Source organism: Phasianus colchicus, chromosome 20 (assembly GCF_987193195.1).
Source record: "Phasianus colchicus chromosome 20, bPhaCol1.hap1.1, whole genome shotgun sequence".
Taxonomy (NCBI): domain Eukaryota; kingdom Metazoa; phylum Chordata; class Aves; order Galliformes; family Phasianidae; genus Phasianus; species Phasianus colchicus.
In genome coordinates, this window is record NC_143455.1 from 10,779,853 (window position 1) to 10,805,666 (window position 25,814).

Below are 25,814 nucleotides of genomic sequence, written 5' to 3' on the forward strand. Positions count from 1 at the left end.
CAGATGCTCTTGCTGGTGTGCCTCCTCTCCTCAATTCTAATGTTAAATTAAACGAGGTCTCTTCAGCGACTCTCAGTGGTCTCTTCCTTCAGCTTGGTGAAAGTTCAAGACCAAGGCTAAGACAGAGAGCAAACTTCTTACTTCCCTTTGGGCTCTTTGAAAGAGAATGAGTCTTGGAAGCTCAGGAAAATGTTCTCTTGGAATCCATCATGCCACAAACGCATGAAAAGGGAAGCAAGTGGCGTGCATTGTGAAAGGGCGATTCGTTCTCATTATTTCCTGGCATATTGATTCTCCGCTTCGACAAGAGAGCTCTGTCACCCCGTCAGGCGGCGGTGACGGATGGCTGTGCCTGCTCAAACAAATGGCCCTGCTGGGAGGGGAGCAGCGAGGCGTGGGCAGCACAGCACGGCATCTCCAGCCCTGGAGGGGATGGCAGGTGATGGTCTTGCTGGGCTGCCGTCGTGGAAAGAGAGTAGGAACAGTGCTGGAGAGGATGAGACTTGTGCTGTGGTGAATGGCTGTGCAAGATCATTGTTCTCTTAGCGCACAGCTAGCTGTCGTGTAACCTTTGTTCTGGCAGGCTTTTTTCTTCTAGTAACTCTTCTGGTCATGCATGGCTTATAGCTGTTTGCCTCTATGCTTCCTAGATCCACTGAGCCCATCCCTGTTTTAACTGTACCTGGCATTTTGAAGGTTGAAAGTCATCGTTGAGCCTGGGAGGTGACATCTGCCTTTGGTCTGTCTTCCTGGGATCACAGAGGGGTCCAATGTCTTTATGGCTCAGTCTGGATCTTCTCTATTATTTTTTGCATGCTGATAGACGGAGGTAGGTCCCCAGGTGAAGCATCTCAAAAGCATGGTTTTCTGCCAGGGATGGAGGGGAATTAAGCTAGAAACCCATTCTGAGCAGTGTTTCTTCCAGGAACCTACCACGGTGGATGAGAGAGAATGTTTCATCCTTGGACTTTTTACTACAGCAGCCTTTCTGCAGAGAGATGAAGCTCGTGTATGAGATAGCATTCACCATTTGCAAAGGTGTTTGCTCTGACTGCAAAACAATCCTTAAACTCAGAATGGCTCAATTATCATCACTGCTTTTCTGTGCAGCTTTTTCTGTCAAAGCTCACAAAAACTCTGTATTTCTAACATCCCCAGGCTCCCATATTTCCCCTAAGTGCTGCTATCTGGATGTGTTCTCATCCATATTCATCCTCTTTCCACCTGCAAGAACCACAGCATAGCTGTCCTATCTCTGAATCAACTCCTGAGTAAAGCAGGGGCTGTCTGCCAGGTCTGCTCTGTCTGAGAGGAGCAGACAGTGTTTCCTCCTTGGAGAGCTGGACGAGGGGTCTGTAGGTGAGGCAGTGGGGCAGTGGTGATGGCACACGGCACCATTTTTGCCTTTTTGCAGACCTTTCTTTTTTCCCTCACACATTCTCCTTTACATCTTTCGGTTAAAAAGATGCTCAAACCTCAGGGGGTGGTCAGAGAGACGAGAAGAAGTGTCCTCTGTGCCTTGTGAGCTGCTGAGCCTGTCTGTGGTGTGTGTTTGCAGTGTCTAACAGTTTGAAAACCAGGACAGACAAAACCCTCAATTGCTTGTTAAGGACTTGTAAAAAAATAACTATAATAATAATGGTGTAAAATAAGGCTTTAATGCAACCTGCTAACAATCCATCGCCACCTTGTCTTTGCTGCGGTCGTGATGTCTGAAGGGCTTCTGTCCCTGGAGCGTGTTGCCTAAGTGATTTGTCCTACACGCACAGGGTAGATTGATGCTTTAATGGCTCCATGTCTGACTTAGCAAAGGCTCTTTCTGGTGAAGCACCACTGTTGGACAGTTCATGTGGCAACTGCAGGTGACCCAGAATAGTGTGGTGTGAGTGCCTTCAGCCCTCTGTCCCAGGTGGAGGAGGATGTGAGCAGGAGCTGTGTGCGCCTGCAGGTGCTGTGCTGCCTCTTGTCTGCTCAAAGCTGTCTGTCAATCAGAGCCTGTCATCTTCTTTTCATCTTGATTTATCACCCAGCATAACTAGGTTTCAGAGTTTCATTTTAGGTTTGCCTCCTTCCAGGGACAGGCAGATAAATCTGGCATGCAAATGGTTTAACTCTCTGGTTCCAGGAGCAAGGAGAGAGACTGACCTGCTGCAGGGAATGAGGAAATGCTGCTGTCAGGGCTGGAATTGGGCTGCAGCAGCAGCTTCCAGGTACCCAGCACCACCTCTCTCAGGGGGAATGCATCAGCAGAGCACAGCCTGCCTTCTTGGAAACAGCGCTGGTGTAGATCATAGTAATGGACTGTCACTCTTCATAACTTCAATTTCTGATAGGTTTAATTTCTGAAAAGTATTTAAGGGAAAAAAAGGAAAACAGCAAAGGTGGTATTAATTCTAGCTTCTTAAGCCATATACTCATATCTATCATTTCAGGAATCCACTGGAAATCTCATCTGTCACAGCTCCCTACCACAAAAACACACACTGGGGCAGAGGAGAAAGTGGGGGTCTCTGAAAAGAGGCTCTGAGAGCAGGGTGTGAGCCTGCAGCTTCCTGAACTGGTGCTGTTAGCACTGGTGTGGGAAGGGAGGTTTGAGCCAATGGTGAGACTGAGCTGGGAGATGGAAGTGGGTCAGCCGTCACTCCTGCTAGGCAGAGCAGGTAGGTGTTATGGTGTGGGGAAGAGGTGCAGGACTTCTGCAGTGCTGCTGGTGAGATGCAGGAGCAGTGTGGGATGGCTTCAGAGCCTGAGCACTCCTGCAGGAAGGAAAGGAACACTCTCAGCACATGTCCAGTTCTGCCCTGCCTGGTTTGCCCTGTTCTACACAGCACCTTCTCTCTCTTGTAGCCCGTGTGACCCTGGGGAGCACAGCTGGAGTGTATCGCCATAAGGCTGCCTGGCTCTGTGTGATGTGGCTGGCAAACATCTTTGCTCGGGAGGACACAGTAACCATAGCTGTTCTCACAGGGCATTTCACTTGCTGGTTTGAGTGGAGGCAGTGGGAGTTGCACGCATCCAGATCGATGAATTACTCTTTTCCATAGCCCTCTGTAGCTGGACTTGGGAAAGTGAAGAGTGCCAGCACTCCCAAGGAGGTCTGCCTCTCAATGCCACAAAGGAATAGATTTGCTGTCATCTCCCCAGCGCAGTGTTTTCGGAGATGTGTTAGAGTTGTCCTGTCACTGGGAAGCAGTTGGAAGTGAGAGGTGTCCTGAGGCAGAGGCAGTAAAAGATGAAATACAGAGTGAAGCTGGGTGAGTGCTGAGCATGAAGCTGCTGTTTGAAAGATGAGGAAGGAATGCTGTGAGAGGAGAAACTGAGTTTTGGAGAGCACTGAGAGTGTGCAGGAGAGAACAGTGTGCAGTTATGGTTATCCTGGTGTTGTTCTGGAACTGCTGCTTCTGTTCCCATCTGTGCTGAGCCTTCCTGCCTCCAGCTGCCCATGTCAGGCACAGAGCAGGCAGGTGTCCTCCTCACCTCCCTTTGTACCCTGCCTGGCTCCTGGTGCTGCCTCCTAGGGCTTGGCCATGGAGCTGTCTGCTCTTCTGTTTAATTTCTCTGTATTTTTATTTATGACATTCAAAGTCATGCATAATACGAGTGTCAGCGTTTTTGGTTTTTTTTCATTACCTGATAATTCATGGCTGTGCTTTGATGCCTCAAACCAGTGCAGGAGACAGCTGTGTGTGTGCCACAACAACCCATCCATTGCCAGCATCAGGCTGTAAATTTTACTGTTTTGTACCCTGCCAGGCAGGTTTTTTTCCACTGCTCCACCTGATGATCATCCTTCCCAGGTCGACATGATTTTTGTGATGCCAGAATTAGTTTTCTGCTGTCTTTATGTGCCATGCTAGGAATAATGGCCTAGCAATAACCACTTCAGGCTGAAATTTCCACCAGCAGAGTAAATAAGGGTATTAGCCCAATCTCCTCAATTCATTTTTGTTCGTGGCACGTCACTTTGTGATAAGCTTTGTGAAATGTTGTTAGGCTATTCCCTGACACAAGTGAAGGATAGACAAGCAGACTTTGTGCCTAGAAGTGATGAATTTTAATAGCAGTCTTTCGGTGCTGTCTTAGTTCCTTCCAAACTGGCTCCTCCACCCTGGGATTAACTACAGACAGCCTGGAAGTGGCTGGCTAGTTCTTGCTCTGTCGTGCTTGGCAGATCGCAGGGACAGGAAGGCTCTGTGGTATCTGCTGCTCCCTTCTACCTGCTTGGAAATATTAGTCCAGTTGCAAATGTGTAGGAACGTTACTGGGATTGGCTCTGCAGCTGGGCGTCAACTTTTCTTCTTCTAGAGGTCAAAGCTCAGACGTCTCTAACTCACTTCTAAAAGGTGATGTTTAGCCGAGGTGTGTGGCAGAAGCATCCATGGGCTGAGACCCCTGAGGAGATGGCGATGGTCTCAGCCGTGTTTGCTCTGGGTCCTTCAGGAGCATCTACTAACACAGTGACAGAGTTTGTAACCTCGGTTGCAAACAGAGGTGGGAGAGTGAGTACCTGGGGAGGGAGATGCCTGCCAAAGACAGCCCGATGCTTAATGTTCTGACTAGTGCTGACAGCAAATCCTGATTAACTCCTGTGCGTCTTGTCTTTGGTGCAGCATGTTCTCCAGAGATAAGGGGATGCTCCTGTGGAGCAGGAGAGCTGATGCCAGGACTGCCAGTGCCGACGGGAGGAGGGTTGTGGGGAGCATGGGCCTGGGCTTGACCTGAAGTGTTCTCTCTCTCCAGCTTTCATCCTCATGATAATTCTGGCCCTCATCCGCATCAGCAGAGGCCAAGCAGAAGGTCACCCGTCCATGGCCCAGCTGTCGGGCATCCGCAATCTCTTTGGGGTGTGCGTCTACTCCTTCATGTGCCAGCACTCCCTGCCATCCCTCATCACACCCATCTCAAAGAAGAGGCACGTCAACAAGCTCGTGCTGCTCGATTACATCCTGATCCTGGCTTTCTACAGCCTCCTGTCCTTCACTGCCATTTACTGCTTTCGCAATGACACCCTCATGGACATGTACACGCTGAACTTCACCGACTGTGAGATCATCAACGTTGCCTTCATTCGCTACTTCTTGGGCCTCTTCCCAGTCTTCACCATCAGCACCAACTTCCCCATCATCGCAGTGACCCTGCGCAACAACTGGAAGACCCTTTTCCACAGAGAAGGGGGGACCTACCCCTGGCTGGTGGATAGAATTGTCTTTCCTGCCATCACGCTGGTCCCCCCGGTGCTGGTGGCTTTCTGCACCCACGATCTGGAGTCCTTGGTGGGGATCACGGGAGCCTATGCTGGGAATGGGATCCAGTACCTCATCCCAGCTTTCCTGGCGTACTGCAGTCGGAAGGACACCCAGCTGGTCTTCGGCAGCGGGGCGGTGAACAAACACCTCTCCCCTTTCCGGCACACCTTCTGGATAGTGTTCGTACTCATATGGGGCTTTTCTTGCTTTGTGTTTGTGACTGCAAACATTGTCCTGAGTGAGTCTAAATTCTGACGTGGGGGTAAGTGTTGTGCTCACTCTGTGGCTCCGCGGACTTCCACCCTCACCAGGACTTTGGGGGGAAAGAGGCGGTGAAGGGAAGCCTCCGGGCCGTCGGCGTGGTGGTGCAGGTTGGACCTGGACACAGACTTCCTTCACTCCAGATTGAGTGCGGATGGAGTGGGCTCAGCCTCGTCATCCTGGTTCTCAGACCCACTATCCAGGCAGCCTGCATGCCAAGCCAGTGTCCAGCCATTTCTGCCTTCAGCTCTGTTTGAGCATCACTCTGTTCTTACACTGACTCTCTTCTGATGCTGCAGGTTTCAGTGTGAGGAGAGCAGACAGCCTTGGCTGCTCACTACAGTAATCAGCTTCATGTTCTTTCTCCCCTGGGCAGGGACTCGCTGTGTGCGGTCCTGCAGGAGTTTGGGGGCTTTGAGTCTCTTCTGTCTGCTGAGACCCCTGTCAGCCAACCTCCTGTGCCAATTTAGGGAGGAAAGGAGAGTTTGGGGTGGGAATAGCCCTGGCTCCAAAGGCTCTGTGCTCTGTTACACTTGTGTTTTTATTTTTTTCCAGAGACTTTAACCTGTTTGTGCTCTGGGGAAGGATTGCCTGCTTATCAGAGCTGGATTTCTCCAGGCCAAGAGTTCACTTTCACACTTCTCATCCTGTTCTCCTTTGCTCTGGCAGCCCCAACCCCACGGAGGAGTGCAGGGATATTTCTCTTCCTTCTGGGAAGGAGAGTGCAGCCTTGCTTCCCTTGCCTCCTGCATGCTGCTCTCAGTGACTCCAGCTGTCAGAGCCCTTTCCATTTCATACACTACAGGCCAGACCCCAGCTGCAGTGGTCAGGGTTTGTGTGGGCCGGGAAGGTGCTAATTACCCAGTCCTGACACGTGTTAGGCCTGCAAGAGCTCTGGCTGTGCAGGCTGATGCATTTCCAGCCTCCTGTGCTGGGTAATTAGCCTTGAAACAAGGTGGGTGTTAACTCAAGGGACTGGGCTGATGCCAACAGGGAGAGGCCGTGCCATGGCTCAGCTGTGCGAGCCTCTGTGCAGGAGCTGAGCTCCCAGCATTACAGGGGACAGAACACTGGAACTGGTCCTGAATCTCCCAGCTCTTCAGCACTGGGAGGTGGCATTCTGCTGGTCCTGCTCGGCTTATCTGAGCTGCTGACCCCCTGGGCATTTCTCTATGTGCTTTGGGCTGCCTGCTGCATTAGCCAGCCTGTGCTGCAGATAACAGTTGCTGCTTCTGAGGCTCCGGTTGGTCACCAACACAACACAGTGACAAACGGTGCTCGTTCCACTATTCTGAGCCCTCAGGCAAAGATTGTATGGGTTTTTTTAACAAAAGCAAGAACTTCAAAAATTTTCTCCTGAAATATTTTAAACACTTTCTCCCCCTGCCCTCATTAGACAGGTTCAAAGCCAGGTGTGTGTCACTTCTGTTACATCCTCTTGCCCTCTGCACTTGCTGCAGTATTAAGTGTTACTGATAGTTAAAGCAAGCTTTGAACTGCAGCTCTTTTTAATCAAGCTCCGTTTTCAAGTAGGACTTTCTAGTTTCCATATGACCTGAAGTGCTCCTCCTGGGGGACTGTGCAAGTACCTGGAGCTGAATAAAAACACTTGATGGTTTCTAAAGCAAAGCCCTCCACTCTCCAGCCTGAGCACTGTGCCTGTGTCCTTGCCAGGCTGCAGGGGAGGATGTGAGGGGTCTGTTTCCTTCAGCTCCATCCTGAGCAGGCACTGGCAGCCCTTGCTAGTGAATTTAAACATCCCCTAGTGTTCCAGGGAAGCTGATGTGGCATCTTTGGTGCCAGATGAGCAAGATGCTTTGCAGGTGGCTGGTGTCTCATTTAGGAAGAGTGGCAGTAGCTGTGCAGCTTGGAGAGTAAATTCAGTGGGCATTTGAGCTGGGGGTGTTCTGTGAGGTTGGGGCAGACAGCTGCTCCTTCCCCTGCCTGCATGGTGTGGGGATGGCAGGTGCTGTGCTGGGGCATGCTGGGCCGTCCTGTCCTCTTGCAGCAGCTGTGAGCCAGGCAGAGCCAAAGGAGGAATTTGATGCTAATGAAAGCAGCCTTCAGAAGGCTGGAAGGGCTGCAGGGGCTGCTCTTCTACACGAGTGCACAGGTGTGGCTTTATGGAGGAGGCCCCTGTATTTCCTACTGCACTGCCTGCCCTTGGCTGTCGCCTCCCCTTGTGCAAGGCACTCAGCTCAGCCTCATCCCTTCAAGCTCTGATTTGAATTTCTTGCCTCCACACTTCATTGCCCGCCAGAGGACGTTACTGACCGATGTTACTTTGCCCCCACACATCCTCCCTTCCTCGCTCAGGACTGCCCTCCAACTGGCCATGGGTTGAGGCTGCCCAGCCCCCCCACACACAGCATCCTCATGCATTTCCCCTCCTGCCCCCTGGGCACCACAGCCTGTGCCAAAGCACAGCTGCTCCTGGGCCCCACCACGAGCCCCACCTCTTCCATTGACTGGGCCGTCTCCATTGCTGGTCTAGCTCTGAAGCTGCACCTTCTCTTGCCTGGCCATGGTGAGCAGCTCTCCCTGGGCACACTGTGGGCTGGAGCTGCTGGGCCTGGCAGTGGGCCGTGCTGTGGCACCCCGGACAATCAGAAAAGCTGTAGTCCCAGAGGAATGTAGGAACTTCTAGAAATAAATGACCCCGAATTTCCAAACACCTGCTGTCCTTGGGCAGCAACAAAGCAAACCTGTCCCAAGAATTGGAGTGATGAAGGGAAGGGAACTCTGTGATGGTGAGAGTGTTTTTCACACAAAGCCTTAAAACTGATGGGAGGGAGTGGGAAGGGGTGCTGATTAGAGTGGGGTGCTGCTGGGTGTCAGCCCCCTCCTCACTGAGCAGATCCATCATTGTTGGGCTGTCACACAGACATTTCATTAGCACAGGTTCTCACATGGTGCTTGGCCTGAATGCAGCCAGTTTTCAATAAAAAGGGATTCAAACAACAACCTGCACACGTCTGTTCTGCCTGCCCTGCGCTCCCTTCGCACAGCGTGTCCTGCAGGGAGCACAGGATGGGCAGAGGGCCCTGGGTGCTGCTGCTCCATCAGCTGCTGCCTGCGAGCTCCATTAACACAGCTGCACTTTCCCCTTCTCAATTATACCTCCTCACACTTAAAACCAAACAAATTGAATTGCTCCACTGCCTCGGGCTGCAAAAGCAGTTTCTGCCAACAAATTTATTGTCGCCGTAAAGCGCAGCTTGATTTATGTTAAAATATTAAAACAGATCTTTATGATGGAAATAAACACTTCTGCTGCGATTCTCTCTGAGGACCTCACAGGCAGTGCAGGATGTGGGGGCTTGGGCAGTAAATCTGGAGGCCAAAGTGGCAGCAAGGATGGGTTCAGTCTTTGGTGATGCTTTGTAAAGGACTGGAGGAGGGGAGAGGAAAACCTCCGTCCCGCAAGGCAAGCTGAGCTCTGGGGGGGGTGGCAGCCACCCCACACCCACTGTCCCCACCAGAACCCACCTGGGATGAAAGGTGCAATGGAAGCACCGATGGGGACGGCTGTGGGGCAGCGGCGCATCGCCTCAGTGGGCACACAGAGCACAGCCCAGGGCAGCAGAGCCGGCTGAGTTACAGGATGATGGATCACAGCATTCTGCCAGGAAGAAATCACAGTGCTCAGAAGCTGCTGAGCGCCAAAACACCCAACACGTGCACAGCCCTGAGCCCCCCAGCACCACGCTGCTCCTCCTGCCAGCGCCCCACATCAGCACTGCAGCCACAGGGAATGGAGGAAAAAAAAAAAAAAAAAGAGCCGTTTTCCACATCCCAGTCAGTGTAAAAATCAGCAGTGCAGATCTGGGGCTATGCTCACCCCATGGGCTCCCATCCCCAGTGCCACCTCCTGCAGGCACCCTGTGCCACCCACTGCCACCTCTTCCCTCCCTGCCCTCCACCTCCCGCAGTGAAGTCCTTCAATAAAACAAGAGGGAAATGCATTTGGCCTCTGCTGAGTCACCAGGGATATAACTAATTAATTGAAAACGTGGGCTGGGGAGAATTTTCTTTTGTCCTTACAGCCCCCAAACCCAGCCTGGCCTTGAGCACTGCTAAGCCTGGGCAGTTACCACACCACGCGTACCATGGTATCTTTGGGCCACAAAGCCACAATTTGGGGAAAACTTCCCAGGACACCAACAGTGACAGTCTGTCCCCAAAGGGGCACCCATCAGCCAGAGCTGCCCCACCGAGCTGCAAGGCCAGTGACAGCCCAGCTCACTCCCCACACCTCCATCCAGCACCATGGGCTCGTTTCTCCATCCTTTCCACTCTCTATCACCACTGCTCTCCCTCTCCAAGAGGCCCTCAGAGGGGCTGCCAAAGCAATTAAGTGACAATTGCGATGATAAATAAGTAACAGGAATTAAAACGCTGGCACGTGATGGCAGCCAGGCTGGGGGCGGATGCAGAGACACTGGCTGGATGTAACCCAGGCCAGATGGATGGATGGACAGACAGATGGATGGACAGACAGGCTGTGCCAGCATGTTTGTCCTAGGGCAGTGAGCGTCCAGCTCTCCCCAGGGCTTTGCTGCCACCCCCATGGTGCAATCGTGCCAGCCTGGCTGAAAACAGGCCTGTGTCAGCCTTGAGCTGGGACAGGAAAGGGACTGTGAGCCCAGGAGGGGTGTGGGGTGATGGCACAGCGTAACAGCAGCAGGACCAGCACAATGAGGTGTTACTAAAAAAAAGCTCACCCACCTCTGAAGATACAGGCTCATAGAAAAACTCCACAAAAGAGGGATCTCCAACAAGAGATCCTTCTCCAGTGGCAGTCAGCCCTTAAATGAGGTTGGAGAGGTGCAGCTGGCTCCACCCCTTCCCATCACACAGGTGAATTGCCTCCACCTGTGCTCCGGGGCTGAGTGGATCTCTTCTCCCAGGCGCTCAATCAGTGGTTCAGGCTGTGACTCAGCAGTTCCCACACACAGCCAGACGAGCTGAAGCCAGCAGGTTGCAGCTGAGCTCAGTCCATTTACCCCACATCCTGCACTGCAGTTGCTCTCCCATCTTGCTCTCTGCTCATCACACCAGGGGCAGCCAGGCACAGAGATGTGAGCAGGGATGGGGCATCACTGGGGCATCAGGGGCATCACTGTGGCTGAGGGGACAAAGCCAAGGGCAGCGAGGGGCTCAGCAGCGGCGCTGGAAGAAGGGTCCCCAGCCAGTTCAAAATGTCTCTTTAATGACTTGGACAGGACGCTTGGAGTCCCTCGATGAAACCAAGACAGAAACATGGTGACAGTGAGTTTAGCGTCCCCATGTCCCCAGCCAGCCCTGCCTGCGGAGAGCCCAGTCAAGCCTCAAGGAGGCTCCTTTGGCCTCCAAAGTGGGCAGACCCGGTTTGGAGCATCCCACTGTTGGTGATGGAGGATGCTCGAGCGCATCCAGGAGGAGCGGCCTGGCGCAGGGAAGGAGGGTGAAGGGCGCTTGGCTCCTCTCACGCAGACCGGAGGCGAGCAGGTAGCAGCACATCTCTCGGAGCCGTCCGTGCCCCCATCAGACCTCTGACTCCAGGCTGGAGACCCGCCGCCAGGACCCGCCTGCACAGGGAGTCGTCACCGCGCGGGCCGCCAACCGCTCCATGCCCACCGCGCGCAGCCAGCCCGGCTCCCCCCGCCGCCCCCAGTCTCTGTAGGCTCCGTCCCAGCGCCCCGCCCCCCGGCCGCCCCCCGGCACCTCGGGGTGCTCGAGGGACGAACGGCCCAGGTAGAGGGGCGGGTGGGCGTAGAAGTCCGCGCAGGCGTAGGGCGCGCACGCGGTGCCGCGGGGCTTCTGCCGGCACGCTTCCCGGTAGGACGGCAGCCGGACCAGAGGGGAGCGCGGCGCCCGGCCCGGCCCCGCCAGCCGCCCGGCGGCCTCGGGGCAGCGCGGTGCGCAGCCGTGGGCGGCCTCGGCTTCGGGGAAGAGGTCGGGGACGTCGCCGCGGGCAGCGGGTGGGCGCGCCCCGCACCGCCGCAGCCCCGCACCGCGATGCTTCTCTCCCCGCTCCCGCGACGCCCGGTCCGCGCTCGCCCGCCGGCTCGGCTGCTCCCGCTCTGCCGCGGCTCTGCAAGTCCTGGCGGCTTTGGGAAAGGAGCTGCGGGCGCAGGCGGGGGGGAAGGACGCGTTCCCCACCTCCCTTCTCGTCTCCGACGCCGGGAGCGGCCGCGGCGCCGTCCCCGCGCCGTCCCCGCAGAGCAGCGGGGCGCTGGGCGGCCGCTCCGTCCGCCTGTGCTCCCGGTAGATGTCCGGCGGCGGGAGCTCCCTGGGAGGCGTCGGGGCGGCAACGGGAGCGCCGATATGGTTCCCCATCAGCGCGTGCTCCTCGAAATCCCCGTCCGGCGCCGCCTTCGCCGGGAGGTGCGGGAAGGGCCCCGGCAGGGCTCTGTCCGCCGCCCCGCCGCCCTGAAGCTTCACGGGGTGAAGGACGCGGGGGGTGCGTTCGCTCGGCCCCCTCCATCTCTCCTCCCGGGAGTCCACGGGGATGGGCAGAGGCAGCCCCCGGGGCGGCCCTTTGGGCGCGTAGACTCTGCGCAGCCTCTCGGGGTGCAGGGGGGCGCAGGAGGGACCCCGGTGCGTGCCGGTGCTGTTCTGCACCACGAGCTGCGGCGTCCTGAGCGAGAAGGTGGTCTGGAGGTGCTCGCTGCGGCTGCTCCAGTCCTCGATGGTTCGCGTGGCGTGCTCCAGCGAGCCGCCCACGCTGGCCGTCGACACCATATCCTTGGCCGCCTGCAGCATCTTCAGCACGTTGGCTTGGGCTGAGCTCGCCGTCACGTCGGGCGTGGGCGCCCGCCCGGGGCTGCCCAGGGTCTGCACCCCGCTGAAGCAGCTGTAAATGCCCTGCGGAGACAGCGGGGAGACCGCGCCGTCAGCAGGACTGCATACACAGAACTGCATACAGCCCCGCCGTGAGCTGGCGCTGCAGGACGGCTGGGAAGAGCCAGGAGTTGGCCTTGATCAATTGAAAGCTCAACTTGGACCGACAAAGCCCCATCCCCAGTTCCTGTCCCCCGGCATCTCCCCACGCCCCAGGAGCCAGCAGAGACCGATGCCCGAGGCTGTCCCCTCCCGGCGCCCCGCGGCGCGGCACACACCCTGCTGATGGCCAGGAGGAAGTCGAACTTGTGGGACTTGGGAACGCTGTGCCGCAGCTTCCAGTAGACGAGGTGCTCCCAGGCGAAGACCAGCAGGCTGAGCCCCATGGCCACCAGCAGCATGTAGAAGACCCCAGCCATGTTGTCAATATCCAGCTTGCTGCTCATCACTTCGTTCTTCTCGTTCTGACAGATCCCCGACAGCCACACCGTCTCCAGCTTTTGGGTCTCACCTGGGACCAGGCACACACAGGGATGGGGTAAAAGCCTACCGTGGGCATCATCCCCCCTAGCACAGCCCCTGCCTGTCCTTACTGCACCATGGTGGCGGAGGAGGATAAAATCCACCCAAACCCCAGAGCTGCTATCATAGAACTAGTGTGAATTGGGTTGGCTCAGCCCTCACCACTGAGCATCCCTTGTGTTGCTCATCCTTCTCCAGGCCCTCTCCCATCTCATCCCTCTCCAATCCATCCCCTGTTTCCAGCTCTACCCCCCGGCCCTCAGACCTTGCATATGGCCATCTCCGAAATTTTCTCAGATTTTGCATGTGGGATTTTGCAGCCCTCAAGAAGAGCAGAGACCAGATTGGGAATAACCCCATCCTGTGGCTGGAGAGGTGTCGATAGGTTTTTTTAACATCACCTTGAAGGAGCAGCACGACTTCCCCATCCCCTTAAGGCTACCCTATGATGATCCATGGATCAGGGGCTCCCACTGAGATGCTCTGGGCACGCACCATCTCCCAGGAATTGCAGCAGGGCCAGGTCAATGGCCCGCTTCCAGCGTGAGTCCTTCTGCAGGGCGATGCCGTAGCCCGTGGTGGCAAACACCTTCCCGCTGCCAATGGTCACCAGCTTGCAGCCCTCGTCTTTGCCCGCCATGTAGTTGAGCACGGCCGCATCGTAGATGAAGGCATCCAGCTTCCTGCCCACCACCGAGAGGGCTGGGTGAGGGGGGGGTTCCTCAGACTGGGGGCAGATCCCTTTCTGGGGAGCTGTGCCCCTTTCAGTTGGCCGCAGCCCAGGGCGGTACCCTTTGGAGGATCTCAACCCCATCTTGGAGAATCACAACCCCATCCAGGGGAGAGGAACCCAATCTGGGGAGGATGTGTCCCACCTGGGGGAGCTGTAGGAAGCTCTAACCCAAGTAGGAAAGCCTTACGGACCCATACCACCCCAATGCAGAGCTGTACCCTGCAGGTGAGCTTTGCCCAAACTGGGGAAGCTACAGCTCACTTGAGGGGGCTGCACCCCAGCTGAGGAATCCATACTCCACCTGGGGAGCACTGGATCCCATCTCAAGGAGTCATATAGGACCGTATTTCGTTTTGGGACCCATACCCTGCCCAGGAGAACCATACCCCATTTTGAGGCTGGTGAGGGCATCCTCCACAGAGCGCTGGTTGTACTTGACCATGTGGGTGTGCATGTCGGGGTAGTTGCTGCGGATGTTCCTCTCGGTGCTGCCATTGGGGACGGTGCCGAAGCGGAACGGGGGGTATTGCTCCTGCGGCTTCTGGAACTGCAGCGGGGAGCCCCGGGTGGCAGCGTCACGGGGAGGCCACATCCCTGCTGTGTCCCCACTGTGTCCCCAGCATCTCCCCCCAGCACCTCCCCACAGCCAACTCTGTCCTCCCATGCATGCACAACCACACAGCCCCTCAAGGGCTCCCCACCTGGATAACCTTAATTTTGGACGGGGGGAGAAGAGCCCAACCTGCACCTCACCTTCCTGTCGCTCAGCCCTGACACGGTGTCGATGTACTGCTCCTGGATCATGAAGGCCGCCAGGTTGGCGGTGTAGCTGGCGAGGAAGATGACAGCGAAGAAGGCCCAGATGAGCACCATGATCTTGCTGGTGGTGCCCTTGGGGTTCTCGATGGGCACGGAGTTGTTGAAGACCAGGGCCCACAGCAGCCACACCGACTTGCCGATGGTGAAGGTGGGACCGCCTGGCCCTGGTGGGGACAGGGCGCGGAAGGACAGGTGTCAGCACGGGGCTGTGTCCCCTCCCAGCTCCCGCCTCTCCCCACTCACTTTTGCCACTGGTGAGGTTCTGGTTGTAACCAACAGGGCTGAAATACTCGAACACAAAGACAGTGACGGCCACCACGGTCAGACACATCACAAACATCATCACCCACACGGCTGGGCTGTAGGGCTCTGCAAAGCGAGAGGGTCCCCATCAGAACAGCCTGACACCCCGAATCCCTTCACGTTTCCCACACCATCATGGGTCGCTCCTGGTGGTGGCCCTGGCCATGACAGCAGGACTCTTTTCTGTGCAAAATGCCCCCGGTGGAGGTGGGGCTCATCAGCAGGGAGGTGCGGCGGTGGCACCGCGGGATGCAGCCGGCCCTGCCGAGCAGGACAGGATGCCCTGTGCATCCCAGGGCCACGGGGGTGGTGAAGGTGACCCCACACCTCCATCCCTCATGCAAAATATGATGAGGAGAAAACAATAATAATGGGATAACTTAGGGAAGAGACAGCCCTGACGGCGGCGACTCAGCCTCCTTCCCCAGTGAATTGCAAACTGGATTTTTTTTTAATGTTATTAAAACCAAGCACTATTTCCTACCCCCTCTTGCAGACTGGGCTGAGCCCACCCACACTCACCCAGGAAGGCAGAGGGGGAGACAGTGCCGTTGCTCCTGGCCACCATCACACTGATTCCAGTCTCCACGAAGGGCACGGAGAAGTCCACGATCTCGGAGCGCTCCTCGTTGATAGTGAGGGATCCGATGGCCATGTCTGCACGCTTGTAATACACCTGGGGAGGGCGAGAGGCCTCAGGACAGGCAGAGGAAGAGGAGAGCCAAAGGCACCGAATCACAGAACCATGAAATGGTTGGGTTGGGAGGGACCTCACAGCTCACAGCTGCACCCCTGCCATGCTGCCCCCCAGCTCAGGAGGCCCTGGGCCCATCCACAGCCTTGGGCACATCCAGGGATGGGGCACCACGGTTTCTCCAGGAAATATGTTCCAGCACCTTGCTGCCTTCCTAGTAAAAAATTTCCTCCTAACATCTAGCCTAAATATTCTTTTAGTTGAAAACCTTTCCCCCTTGTCCTGTTGCCATCAGGCCACCAAAAATGTCACTCTCCATCTTTTTTATAAGCTCCCTTTATGCACTGACAGCAATGAGGTCTCCCTGGAACCTTGTCTTCTCCAAGCCAGACAACCCCACCTCCCTCAGCCCTTCCTGTGGGAATCACAGAACCACTGAGGTTGGAAATCCCTCTGAGGTCACCAAATCCACCCCCACTGCCCACATCCCTCAGTGCCACATCTCTGCGGTTCTGAACCCCCGGGGGGCTTCCCTGCTCCCTGTGCCACTGCACCACCACTCTCTGGGAGCCGTTCCTCCTCACACCCCACCCGAGGCAGGACGGCTGCCCGGCCCTACCTCACCAATCATGCCGTTCCACACCCCGCGCACGATCTTGCCGTGCTTGCCATTGGTCACCAGGTAGAGGTCGTAGGAGAACTTCACCGTCTTGGCCAACTTCTTCAGGATGTCGATGCAGAAGCCTTTGCAGCACAGCTTGGTGTAGGGGTCTGCAAGGCCATCACTGCTGAGACCGCGCCGAGAAAAAGGGGTCAGGGTTCTGCAGAGGAGGCACAGCCCTGGGCTGCCCCTGTGCTCAACACTGTGTGCATGCAAGCAGTGCGTGCCAGGAGGTGGGCTTTGTCACTGCAGAGTGCTGGGAGGGATGGGAAGGGAAAGGGGAGTGGGAAAGGGAGAAAAGGAAACAAAAGGGGAAAGGGAAAGTGAAAGGGAAGGACCCACCGATGGGCTCCCGAAGCCCCAGTGGATGAGGGCTGAGCCTTTCCCAGCACCGTTCCGGCCAGCAGGCTGCACGGAGCTCTCCTGCTCTGCCTGCAGCCCCGTCTCAGCAGCTCCCAGCCGTGCCGGGGGCGCACAGGGGATGCAGTGCTGCTCACCTGGCCGAGGCGTTGGTCTGCTTGCGGCAGGGCACGGTGTTGCGCACGCAGACGCCGGTGCTGGGGTCGGTGTTCTCCACGATGACGAAGGGCCGCTCCTCCAGCGTGGCCACCGTCAGGTGCCGGTTGTCCACCACGGGCTGCAGGAAGGAGCCGTAGCGGGGCCACACCGGGTACTTCATGTGGATGATGCCGTGCTCCCACTTCCCCACCTGCCCCCAGGGAGGAGAGCGCACCGTCACCGCCGTGTGGGGGACCCAGAGCGTCGTCGGGCCACAACCAGCACGGTGGGCACTGCCCAGCTCCCACCTCCCACACACACATGCATGCTTTCCCCCAGTGACAACAGGCTGAGGTTTTCTCTCTTCCCGGGGCCGTGTGCACAGAAGTAGCCATTTTTCACTCGAAATGTTTTTAAACTGGAGAAAGCACCTCCAGATGGCTTATTTCAGGTCTGTGCCTGCGTGGCCAGAAGCATCATGCACAGCCTGGAGTGGGGCTGGCAGAGGAGCAAGGGATGAAGCAGCTGTAGGGTGGGGAAGTGCGCACTGAGGTGTGCAGTGCTGCACAAGGAGGACTGAGGATGAGGGAGACACAACTGTGGGGGGAAATGCCACAGCCACAAAGCCGAGGGTGCTGCTGGCGTGCATGGGGGACCTGCAGGGTCCCAAGTTGGCAGCGACAACATCAACGTGTTGGTGTCAGCTGTAGGGCTCGCATGGCTCATGCTGCCCCCGGGGCTCCTACCATCTCCCAGAGCCGGTGTTGGTTGAGCGAGATCACCACCATGGTGGGCCTGACCAGGTAACCGCCCTCGTTGAAGGAGAAGTCCCTGTGCTCCCACGTCACATTGAGGAGGTGCCTGGGGGGCACAGCATCCAATGAGCCCAAGCCCTGCGTGTGCCCAGCTGCCCTGCCTCCAGCCAGGGTCTCAGGTCCCCAGAGAGATGCAGGATGGGAAGAGGAGGCCCAACTTAGCCCCTATGCAGCAGGGAGCCGAGGCAGCCCTCCCTGCAACAAGATGCTGAGGACGGACCCCGCAGGTGAGGAAGGGCAGAAGCACAGATGCTGTCACAGCAGCACCGATGCCGCATTTGCAGCACAAAGAAGCCCTCAAAGAGTTTTAAATCCCCTCCTAGGTCCCCCATGGGTAAGGCAAGAGCCGCTCCAAAATGCTTCAGAAGCCAAGCCAAGAGGCTCCAGCTGCAAGCATCCTCTCCTTGCACCCCTCCTCCATTTCCCCATTCCCCGGCGCAATGCACACCACCTCACCGATAGAAGCTGGCGTTGGCAGCAGCAGTGGGTGCCCGACAGTCCCGTCCCACATCCGGGAGGAAGCCGTGGGCTCGGAAGAAGCTGGCTGCCCCCATGGCAATGATGGCCACCCCGTCCCGCACCTTCTGGCGCAGACTCAGCTTCCAGCTCTCTGTCACCACGCTGATGAGGCCGATGGGGAAGGAGGTGGGCGGCAGCTCCATGTTGCCCACCGTGAGGCTGGGCACGATCCAGATGTAGCCCGGCCCCACCAGCCCAGCTTGTCCGGCCATCTCAAAGAGGAACTCAGCCTCGTCCCGTGAGCAGTAGACCAGGAGCACCTGGGCATCCAGCTGCCGCAGGAGCCGCTGCGTCCTGGAGCTGCTCCGCTCCTGGCTCATCTCGAAGGTGAGCACATCCTGCAGCTCCCAGCCGAAGTAGCTGGCATCAGTGAAGGAGCGAATGAGCTCCAGGAAGATGTTGTAGCCCGGGTAGAGGCTGGTGATGACGGCAAAGGAGCTCCAGTCGTATTCCTCCAGCACCTTGAAGATCACCTGGATCTGCTGCTCGATGGAGACACCCAGCTGCAGGAAGGCTGAGCTGGGCTCCTGTGGGGGAAGGAGGGCTTAGGGGGTGGTTGTCCCCATGGCACGGGGCTCCCCGCACCTCTGCAGCTGTCTGGGGAACCACCAACACACTACGAGCTGCTGTGGCCCGTGATCTGGAGACACCAGATGAACTGGATCTGGAGAACCAGATGAACCAATGGGGTGAGTTCATCCCCGTGGTTTCTGTAGAGCCGTGGGCATCCCATGACACAGGGTTGAGGTCTCTCACCTTGTTGACCAAAACCCACCCAGCAGTGCCCAGGGAGGACCGGTCGCTTCCCACACGGTGCTGGGAGCAGCTCCTGCAGCACTACCTGCTGCCGGCTCCATCGCCCGCCCCACCTCCCCGGCCATCTGGCCTCTCATTAGCAAATCTTAATTGATTTGATTCTGTCTTAAATGATGCAGCGAATGGCATTTTCAGAAGGTCGCGAGCAGGCAGCAGTGCCTCACCACGCAGACTGCCTCCACCTTCAGGTTTTTTTCCTGATGCTCCCAGAAGGGTCTGGGCAGTGGGGGCTGCTCCTGTGCCACCCTACGGACACCCCTCAGGGGCAGCTGCAAGGCAGCCAAGGCCACCTCACCTCCTGCCACCCAGCCATGGGGAGCTCAAGGAGCTTGGCGTTACGGTTAAGAGCCCACTGCCCCAAGCATCTGGGGGAGCCACCCAATGTTTGCCTCTGCTCTCTTTGAGCAGGAGGTGGTGGTGCCATCCATACAGCCAGCACTGAGATCCCTAAGAGCCAGTATGGGAAGAGATTACCAAATCCTGCCTGGACACCCAAGAAAAGTCCCTTGCCCTGGCCAATAACAACCAGATGCCAATCCCAGACTCCAAATAACTGGCAGCCAAAGCCTCACCTTGGGGCTGAGAACCACCGCAGAGCCTCCGCTGATGCTGATGATGGGGACCTGGGTCTGGGAGGAGATGAAGTCAAGGATCTGGGCCACTGCTTCTGTGCCAACGTTGTCCTCGAAGACAATGCCGTGGATCTTGTGGCTGGCCAGCACGTTGCAGATGTGGGTGAGGAGGGTGCTGGGGTTGGTGTTGTTGACAACAACGGTGATGGGGTGGATCTCCAGGGGCATGTCCAGGAAGCTCTGGGGACTCAGGCGGGAGCGGATGTGCAGCGGGTAGGACGTGCCCCCAAACACCACGGCCACGTTGACCACTGGCTCCGCAGGGCCGGGCAGCAGCACATCGGTGAAGGCAGCTGAGCAGCCCAGCACCAACGACAGCAGCAGAGTGTGCGCCGGCGCTCTGCCCATGTCCACCGCCGTGTCCCTGCGAGGATGGACACAGCCCTTCACACCCATTCATCTGTGGGGACACTCCCCCATGCACCACCCCAGCAGTAGATGACCCCAGCAAAAGGGGGGACTCTCCTTCCTTGGAGGCTGGATGTGGGGTGGGGATGACCATAGGGCTGTGCCCTCCAGCTCAGCCCCTTTGGGAGTACAGCGGTGCTGTCTCCCAGTGCCACATCCCTTACCCTCATCCCCATGAGCCACAACCTTCCCCAACCTGCTCCCTGCTTCCCTCCATCACCCCATCACCATCTCGCCACCACTTTGCCCTCCTTCCTGTCTAAGCCACATTAGGATGCTCCTCGTTGCCTGTGGGCAGGGACAGGGACAGCAGCAGGAGGTGCTGGGAGGAGCTGGATGCTCCCTCATGGCTCTCTCCACGTTGACAGTCACCTGAAATATTTACAGGCTAAAAGCTTGCGTCCCCCTGTGCACCCTCTGCAGTGCAGTGTGGATCCCTCACAGAGCCAGTGGGGCCAGGATGTGATGGGGCAGAAGAGCCCCTCAGCTCCTGCTGCTGCTGCCTGGAAGGAAAACCCCCAAAAGCCCCATAAGCTGCTCACCAGCTTCAGCTGCGTGGTACCCAGCTCAAGTACCCAGCAGTTCCTAAAGAATGGAGGAGAATGACAGTTCCCTTTAGCTGCCTGGCATGACTGGAATTGCTGGTGGGCTGTTTGCAGCAGCCAGCCTGGAACACCAACCCCAGCCCTGAAGCCCCAGGGCCATCAGCCACGTGCCAGCCATGGTGGCACTGCATGCAGCAAGATGCCAGCTGCCAGCCGGCGCTCGGAAATGTCACTTGCAATTAAAAGCTGTTGTTGCTTAACACATCCTTGGCACAGAAAGTTTGGGGTCTGTGCCGGGGCTGCCCCAGGGACCCCTCTGTCCTGTGACACGGCACAATGCCACTTGGTGCAAAGCACTGCCAGCATTTCGGACTGAAAATATGTGAAATAGCCCAAATTAGTGCCTCACAGTGCAGGGTTGAGCTGCTGGACGGCCCCACGACCCCTTCCCACATCCGTGCCCACTGCAGCAGCCACAATGCCGAGGTGAGGCACAGCCCTCGGTGACTCACACTGATGGTGTCCCACACGATGGCACAGCCCGGACCGCACCGCCGCTCCTCGCTGCAATCCCCGGGTATTTTTAGTCCCACGATAAATAATTCATTGGGAATCCGGCACCAGCTACCCGAGCAGGGAGGAAGGGGAGCAACGCACCACCCAAAACAAACAGAGCCGCTCTCCCGGCAGTTCTGTCCGTCTGACGGCTCCTCAAGGACACTGAAAAACACCCCAGGCCTTCACTGCAGCCGAGATTTGCTCCACCAGCCGCGTGGCCACACGCATCGCCATCAACGCGCCGGCACGGGACGGCCAAACCCCATCCCAGTGTGGTTCTGCACTCAGCTCCAGAGAACCCCCCAGCAGCCATCAGTCCACACACAGAGCAGCACAGCCCTCTCCTAAAGCCAAGCGCTGCTTCCAAAGGGGCTGCTCATGTTGGACCGCGACTGCCATCCAAAATCACCAACCTATATCACAACGGGGGGCGGATTTGGGCAAATGGGATCAACGTTGAGCAGCATTCCCTGGCTCTGTCCCCACAGCACGGTGACAGCTGCAGAGCGAGGAGGTGGGCACGGCACAGAGCTGCTCAGCCACCGCTCAGACCAACAGGAGAATAAACCCATCAGTGCTGCTGAGATGGTGCAGAGGAGTGGGTGTGAGGTTGGGCCTGGGGGGGACAGCGGGGTTGGCTCGGGGATTACCTGTGGGATTGGGGCCTGGGGCTGTAGCATTGTTTCTGGTGCCAGAGCAGCCGGTGCAGCCCTGAGGATGCCAAAATGGCTGGGATTGGGATGCAGAGCGCAAGGGGCCACCTGGGCATGGCCAGCAAAGCACACCATCAGCCTGGGCCTTGTAGGGGGTGGGAAAAAGGGATCTGAGGGAGAAGGCACCAAACAGCAGCAGGACTGCTGGGGGTTGGGGACCAGGCTGAGCCCAGCAGCTCCACAGGGGTGGGTGGCACAGGGCAGAGCCCACAGACCGGGGGACCCCACGCTGACCGCAGACAGAAGGGCTGATGTGGGAGTGAGGGATGGGGCAGCACCAACACAGGGCTCACAGAAATCCATTCCAGGAGTGCTCCGAGCCCTTGTCTTCCTCCACCTCCCGGAATGTTATTTTAATGCAACAGGGAAAGTTCACTTCTCGCTTTAAGACTCTTTTTTGCTTCTATCCATCTCTTCCTCCCTGCTAGCAGCCCCAGCGCCACGGTGTGGGGGGGGGACCGTGTGGATGCTGTGACCTCAGGGAGGGGAGGAAAAAAATCCCGAATTGCAAAAATCCTTCTGGAGAAAGAGAAATCTTATCTCAAAAAGAGCATCGGAGCCCGAGAACCACAGCGAGCGGGAAGAGGCCGGGAAGGACAGCGCGAAGCGGAGCCGCGTGGGGATGAGGGGGCACTGATGGGGCCGGGAAGCGCGTTTGGTGCTGCGCAGTGAGGGACAGCCCTGCAGGGACCTCAGTGAGCCCCTGAAGGGGGACAACAGCAAAAACCGCCCCGACCGTCCCCTACGGCTGCCCGGAGACGCAGCGCTGTCTCCTTTCAACCTTCATCCCGCGCCGCCCTCCTCCTCCTCGCAGCACCAGTTGCGGGCAGGGCCCGGCGCGCCCCGCACGCACCGAAACGCAGTTTAAAAAAAAAAAAAAGAAGAAAAAAAAAAAAAAAAGTCGGATGTGGATTAACCGAAAACAAAAGCGAGCGGCGGGTTATGCAAGGTGCGCTTATTTTTGCGCTTCCCCGTAAAATAGACCCATCCCCATTTCGAGATGATGAGAGATGCGGCTGTGAAATTTCCAGGAGACCCCCCAGCAAACCCCAGCTCACCGCTAAAAGTTCCTGCCCAGCCCGTCGGGGGCCCGGCCCCCCCAGTCCGCCCGGTACTCACGGGAGCAGCGCCGCTCCGGCTCCTACATGCCCCGCTCCGCTCTCGGGGGCTCCTCCCGCTGCCGCCCCCCGCCCGGGGCAGCCCCAGGGCAAGGTTCGGCTCCGCTGCGGCCGTGGGGTGCGAGGTGCCAGGGTGAAGGGGGGGGTGTGGGGTGGGGAGGGGGTGTCCGGCCGTCGGTCCCAGACTCGTCCTTGGAGGAGGAGGAGGAAGCGCTGCAGCTGCGGCGGGAGGGAGGGATGGGAGCGGAGGAAGGAGGGAGAGGGGTGGGTGCGCACGGGGACGGGGGGGGCCGAGCTCAGTCAATGCCAGCAGGTGTTCCAAGGGGACCGCTGCCCCCAGCTTCATGCTCGCGGCTCCCCGGTAGCCATAGCCGGGTCGGGACGGCCGGGGATCGGGGACGGAGGCAGAGATGCGGGCACGGGAAGGGAGGGCAGGAAAAGGAGGGATTGGCAGAAGGACGAGACATATGTCCTCCCGGCCCCTGCCCTCTGCCGAGCCGCAACTTCGCCGCTTGGCTGCAGTCCCCCCTCCAAATTCGTGCTCCGGGCGTGAGGAGCCAAAGCAGCAAAGCTCCCCCACGAAAAAAAAAAAAAAAACCTGCAAAGCGGCACAGCCCACGGCAAGGACCCCTTCCTCTCCCGGACATTGTCCCCCTACAGCCCACCTACAGAAAGAATCAGAGACTACCCACGTCCCCCCCTAAACACGTACACCCCCAATACCTTCCAGCCGTTTGCTAGCTTAACCGCTGGGAACCGTCCTGCTGCCCATCGTGGTGCCCCCCAGCCAGCATGGAGCAGCCCCGGGCCCCCATCCGTCGCAGGGGGGCACAGGGAGCGCAGCCCCCGCCGGCATCAGCAGCCTCCAGCTGTCACCAGGGCCCGTATTAAGGCATCAGCTGATCCCCAGCACTGCTCGGGGGGAGAGCAGGGGGAGTCCCGGCAAAGGCAGGGGGAGATGGGCAGAACCCCAGGGGGTCTCGTTGCCCTCAGGTTGGGCGCTGGGTTCCCAGACAGCACCAACTGCCTGCAGCACCCGTGGCACCTGTGGAGGTGGAGGTGCCCGGCCCGGGGACACGGCCACCCCTGAGAGAAACCCCTATGGCACTGGGATGGCCGTCACCCCCCACACCAGCACCGCAGTCACCTGCAGCACCGTCACATCCCCGTGCCACCAAGTGCTCCCCCAGCACCAAACGCAGCCCAGTCTCCTCATGGAAAGGTCGTTTCCAGAGAGGCTTTAGCCTACGCCAGTCCTGCTGCTCGCAGTGAGCGTGGGACCTCCATGTGCCTTTGCCCAAGGCCAGGGGCCCTGGGGTTTGCAAGTGATGCCAAAACAAATGGAAATTGTGTTTTCCTCTCGGCCTTCGCTTTAACCCATTTATGAGCAGCAGCCTGGCTGTGTCCAGGACAGCTTGCTCACATCTCCAAGGCGTGAGGATTCTGCAGGGCTTGGGGCGTGTGCAGCCCCCTGCTCGGTGTGGGCATGATGCCACTCTCGTGCTCCAGGAAAAGGAGAGGGGAGGCTGAGCAACAGGTCACTGCCTCCTCTCCTCTGCCCATCAACAGGCAAGGGTCACCCTTGGTTTCAGCACTGCAGAGGAGAAGGGGCACCCGGCTGCCATTAACTCTTTCACCAAGGGCTGGGTTGGGCCTTGATGGAAAGCTGGTCCTTCTCACAGGAACCAGCCCTATTCCCACGCCATCCCATCTCCATCCCATGGGTTGTTTTCCCTCCGTGGGCTCACACACCCACCTGGGCACAGTGAACAGCTGGATACATCTGGTCCCTTCAGGGATGGGCCTACAGTGCCACACATGCCACCCTAACAGCCGTCTTTTCTCTCCTCTGAAGGTATTAAAATAAAATAAACATTCCTTTTTCCTGTTAAAAAAGCAGAATTCCTGCACCCAACCTGCTGCCATGGCTGTGCCCTGAGGTTCTGTAACAGCCCCAGCATACAGCACTGTCTCACAATCATCAAAACCACCTTATTTCAACACGTGAATAACAACACAAATCCTTTTTACATTTCCCCTCCAGAAAAGCACCCTGGTGGTTATAAAGGTCAGAACAGAACAGAAGCACCGACTGCACCCTGGGAGGAAGCCCTCAGCCCTGCCAGGCACAGGTTGACATTTCCTCCCAAGAGAAAACCTCTCATTTCCCCACTCAGCACCGTCCAACCTGGGTGTGCTGCGCTCCCCCCCTTTTTGCTGGGCTGGGAGGGCACAAAGCTGCCTGCCCCTCTCTTCTCCTTCCCCTCCCACACCGCTGTGCATTACCCCAGCAGGTTCTCAGCCCACAGCACCCCCTCTCCCCATTACCTTCCCCGCTGTGTGCTCTGCAGGAGGCTCTGCGTGCCGCTCGTTGCCCGCAGCGTGCGCTGACAGCTCCTGGTGCACAGCCACATCCTGCAGGGAGGGCTGCAGAAACACAGGAGGGCTGCTTTGGGAGGACAAAGCTGCTCCATGCATACTGCAGACTCCTTGCACCCCACAGCAGCCCCAGCAGCACAGCCGTGGGTCCCTCTGCTGAGCCCCATTTAACATTGCGCCATCACCTGAGCCCTGAGGGTGGCACGTGGGATGGATGCTGGGGTTTGGTCCCAGCTCTGTGCCTGTCCTGCTCCTGCCAGCCTCCCCCAGAAGTGTGGCCAAAGTAAGGCGGTCTGAGCCACCCATTGCTGAAACTGGGAACCAACCTCATCCTTTCATCCCAGGGCTCATTTAACAAAGGAATGTGTGCGAAGAGCGTGGGATCACTGCTCTGCCCCTTAAAGGCATTTGGGGCTTTGGTACCCACACCGAGCTGCCTGCTGCCCTGATCCCGGCCACCAAAAACAGAATGGAGACAGAAAGTGAAGCAGAGGTGGCAGAGGGGGAGCAAGGCCGTGGGGACGGGGCTGTGCACACACCATGGCCTCACTCTGCTGCCACACATCCTGCCCTCTTGGTAATTAAGGGAACTGAAATAAATAGGGAGGGCTTTGTCACCACAGGGATAATTTCTCCTCCCAGGTGGCGGCTGCCTGCAGGGCTGCCCCAGAGACTGGAAGTGGAAATTTCCCAGAAAGTGAGGAAATCACTCATTCCTGGGGTGTAATCAACCCTCGCCCTCCAACAAC

General features: G+C 57.7%; 2 protein-coding genes across 7 annotated transcripts in view; one reads left to right on the forward strand and one right to left on the reverse strand.

Moving 5' to 3' along the window:
* The window catches only part of SLC38A12 (solute carrier family 38 member 12), a 43,371-nt gene extending 32,805 nt beyond the window's left edge, over positions 1-10,566 (forward strand). For all 3 annotated transcript variants that reach the window (XM_090121960.1, XM_090121959.1, XM_031598648.2), the window contains one exon: positions 4,741-10,566. In XM_090121960.1, coding sequence (XP_089978086.1) covers positions 4,741-5,501 — 761 coding nt within the window. In that variant the 3' untranslated portion in view covers positions 5,502-10,566. The remainder of the gene's footprint in view (positions 1-4,740) is intronic.
* A 108-nt stretch (positions 10,567-10,674) lies between these two features.
* On the reverse strand, positions 10,675-24,389 carry GRIN2C (glutamate ionotropic receptor NMDA type subunit 2C). Of its 4 annotated transcripts, none has more exons than XM_090121953.1 (13): positions 23,834-24,389; positions 19,285-19,708; positions 17,834-18,423; positions 17,309-17,423; positions 16,562-16,773; positions 16,023-16,191; positions 15,232-15,385; positions 14,650-14,775; positions 14,341-14,570; positions 13,974-14,134; positions 13,350-13,537; positions 12,611-12,843; positions 10,675-12,356 (listed from the first exon to the last, which is right to left on the reverse strand). In XM_090121953.1, the coding sequence occupies exons 2-13, from the start codon at positions 19,690-19,692 to the stop codon at positions 11,034-11,036; spliced, it is 3,909 nt and encodes a 1,302-aa protein (XP_089978079.1). In that variant the 5' UTR covers positions 19,693-19,708; positions 23,834-24,389; the 3' UTR covers positions 10,675-11,033. The 4 variants fall into 4 exon arrangements, with proteins under 4 accessions (XP_089978079.1, XP_089978078.1, XP_089978080.1 ...); XM_090121952.1 differs by lacking the exon at positions 23,834-24,389 and adding an exon at positions 23,410-23,780; XM_090121954.1 differs by lacking the exon at positions 23,834-24,389 and adding an exon at positions 22,688-22,978 and having other exon boundaries at positions 10,676-12,356.
* Between the last annotated feature and the right edge of the window lie 1,425 nt (positions 24,390-25,814).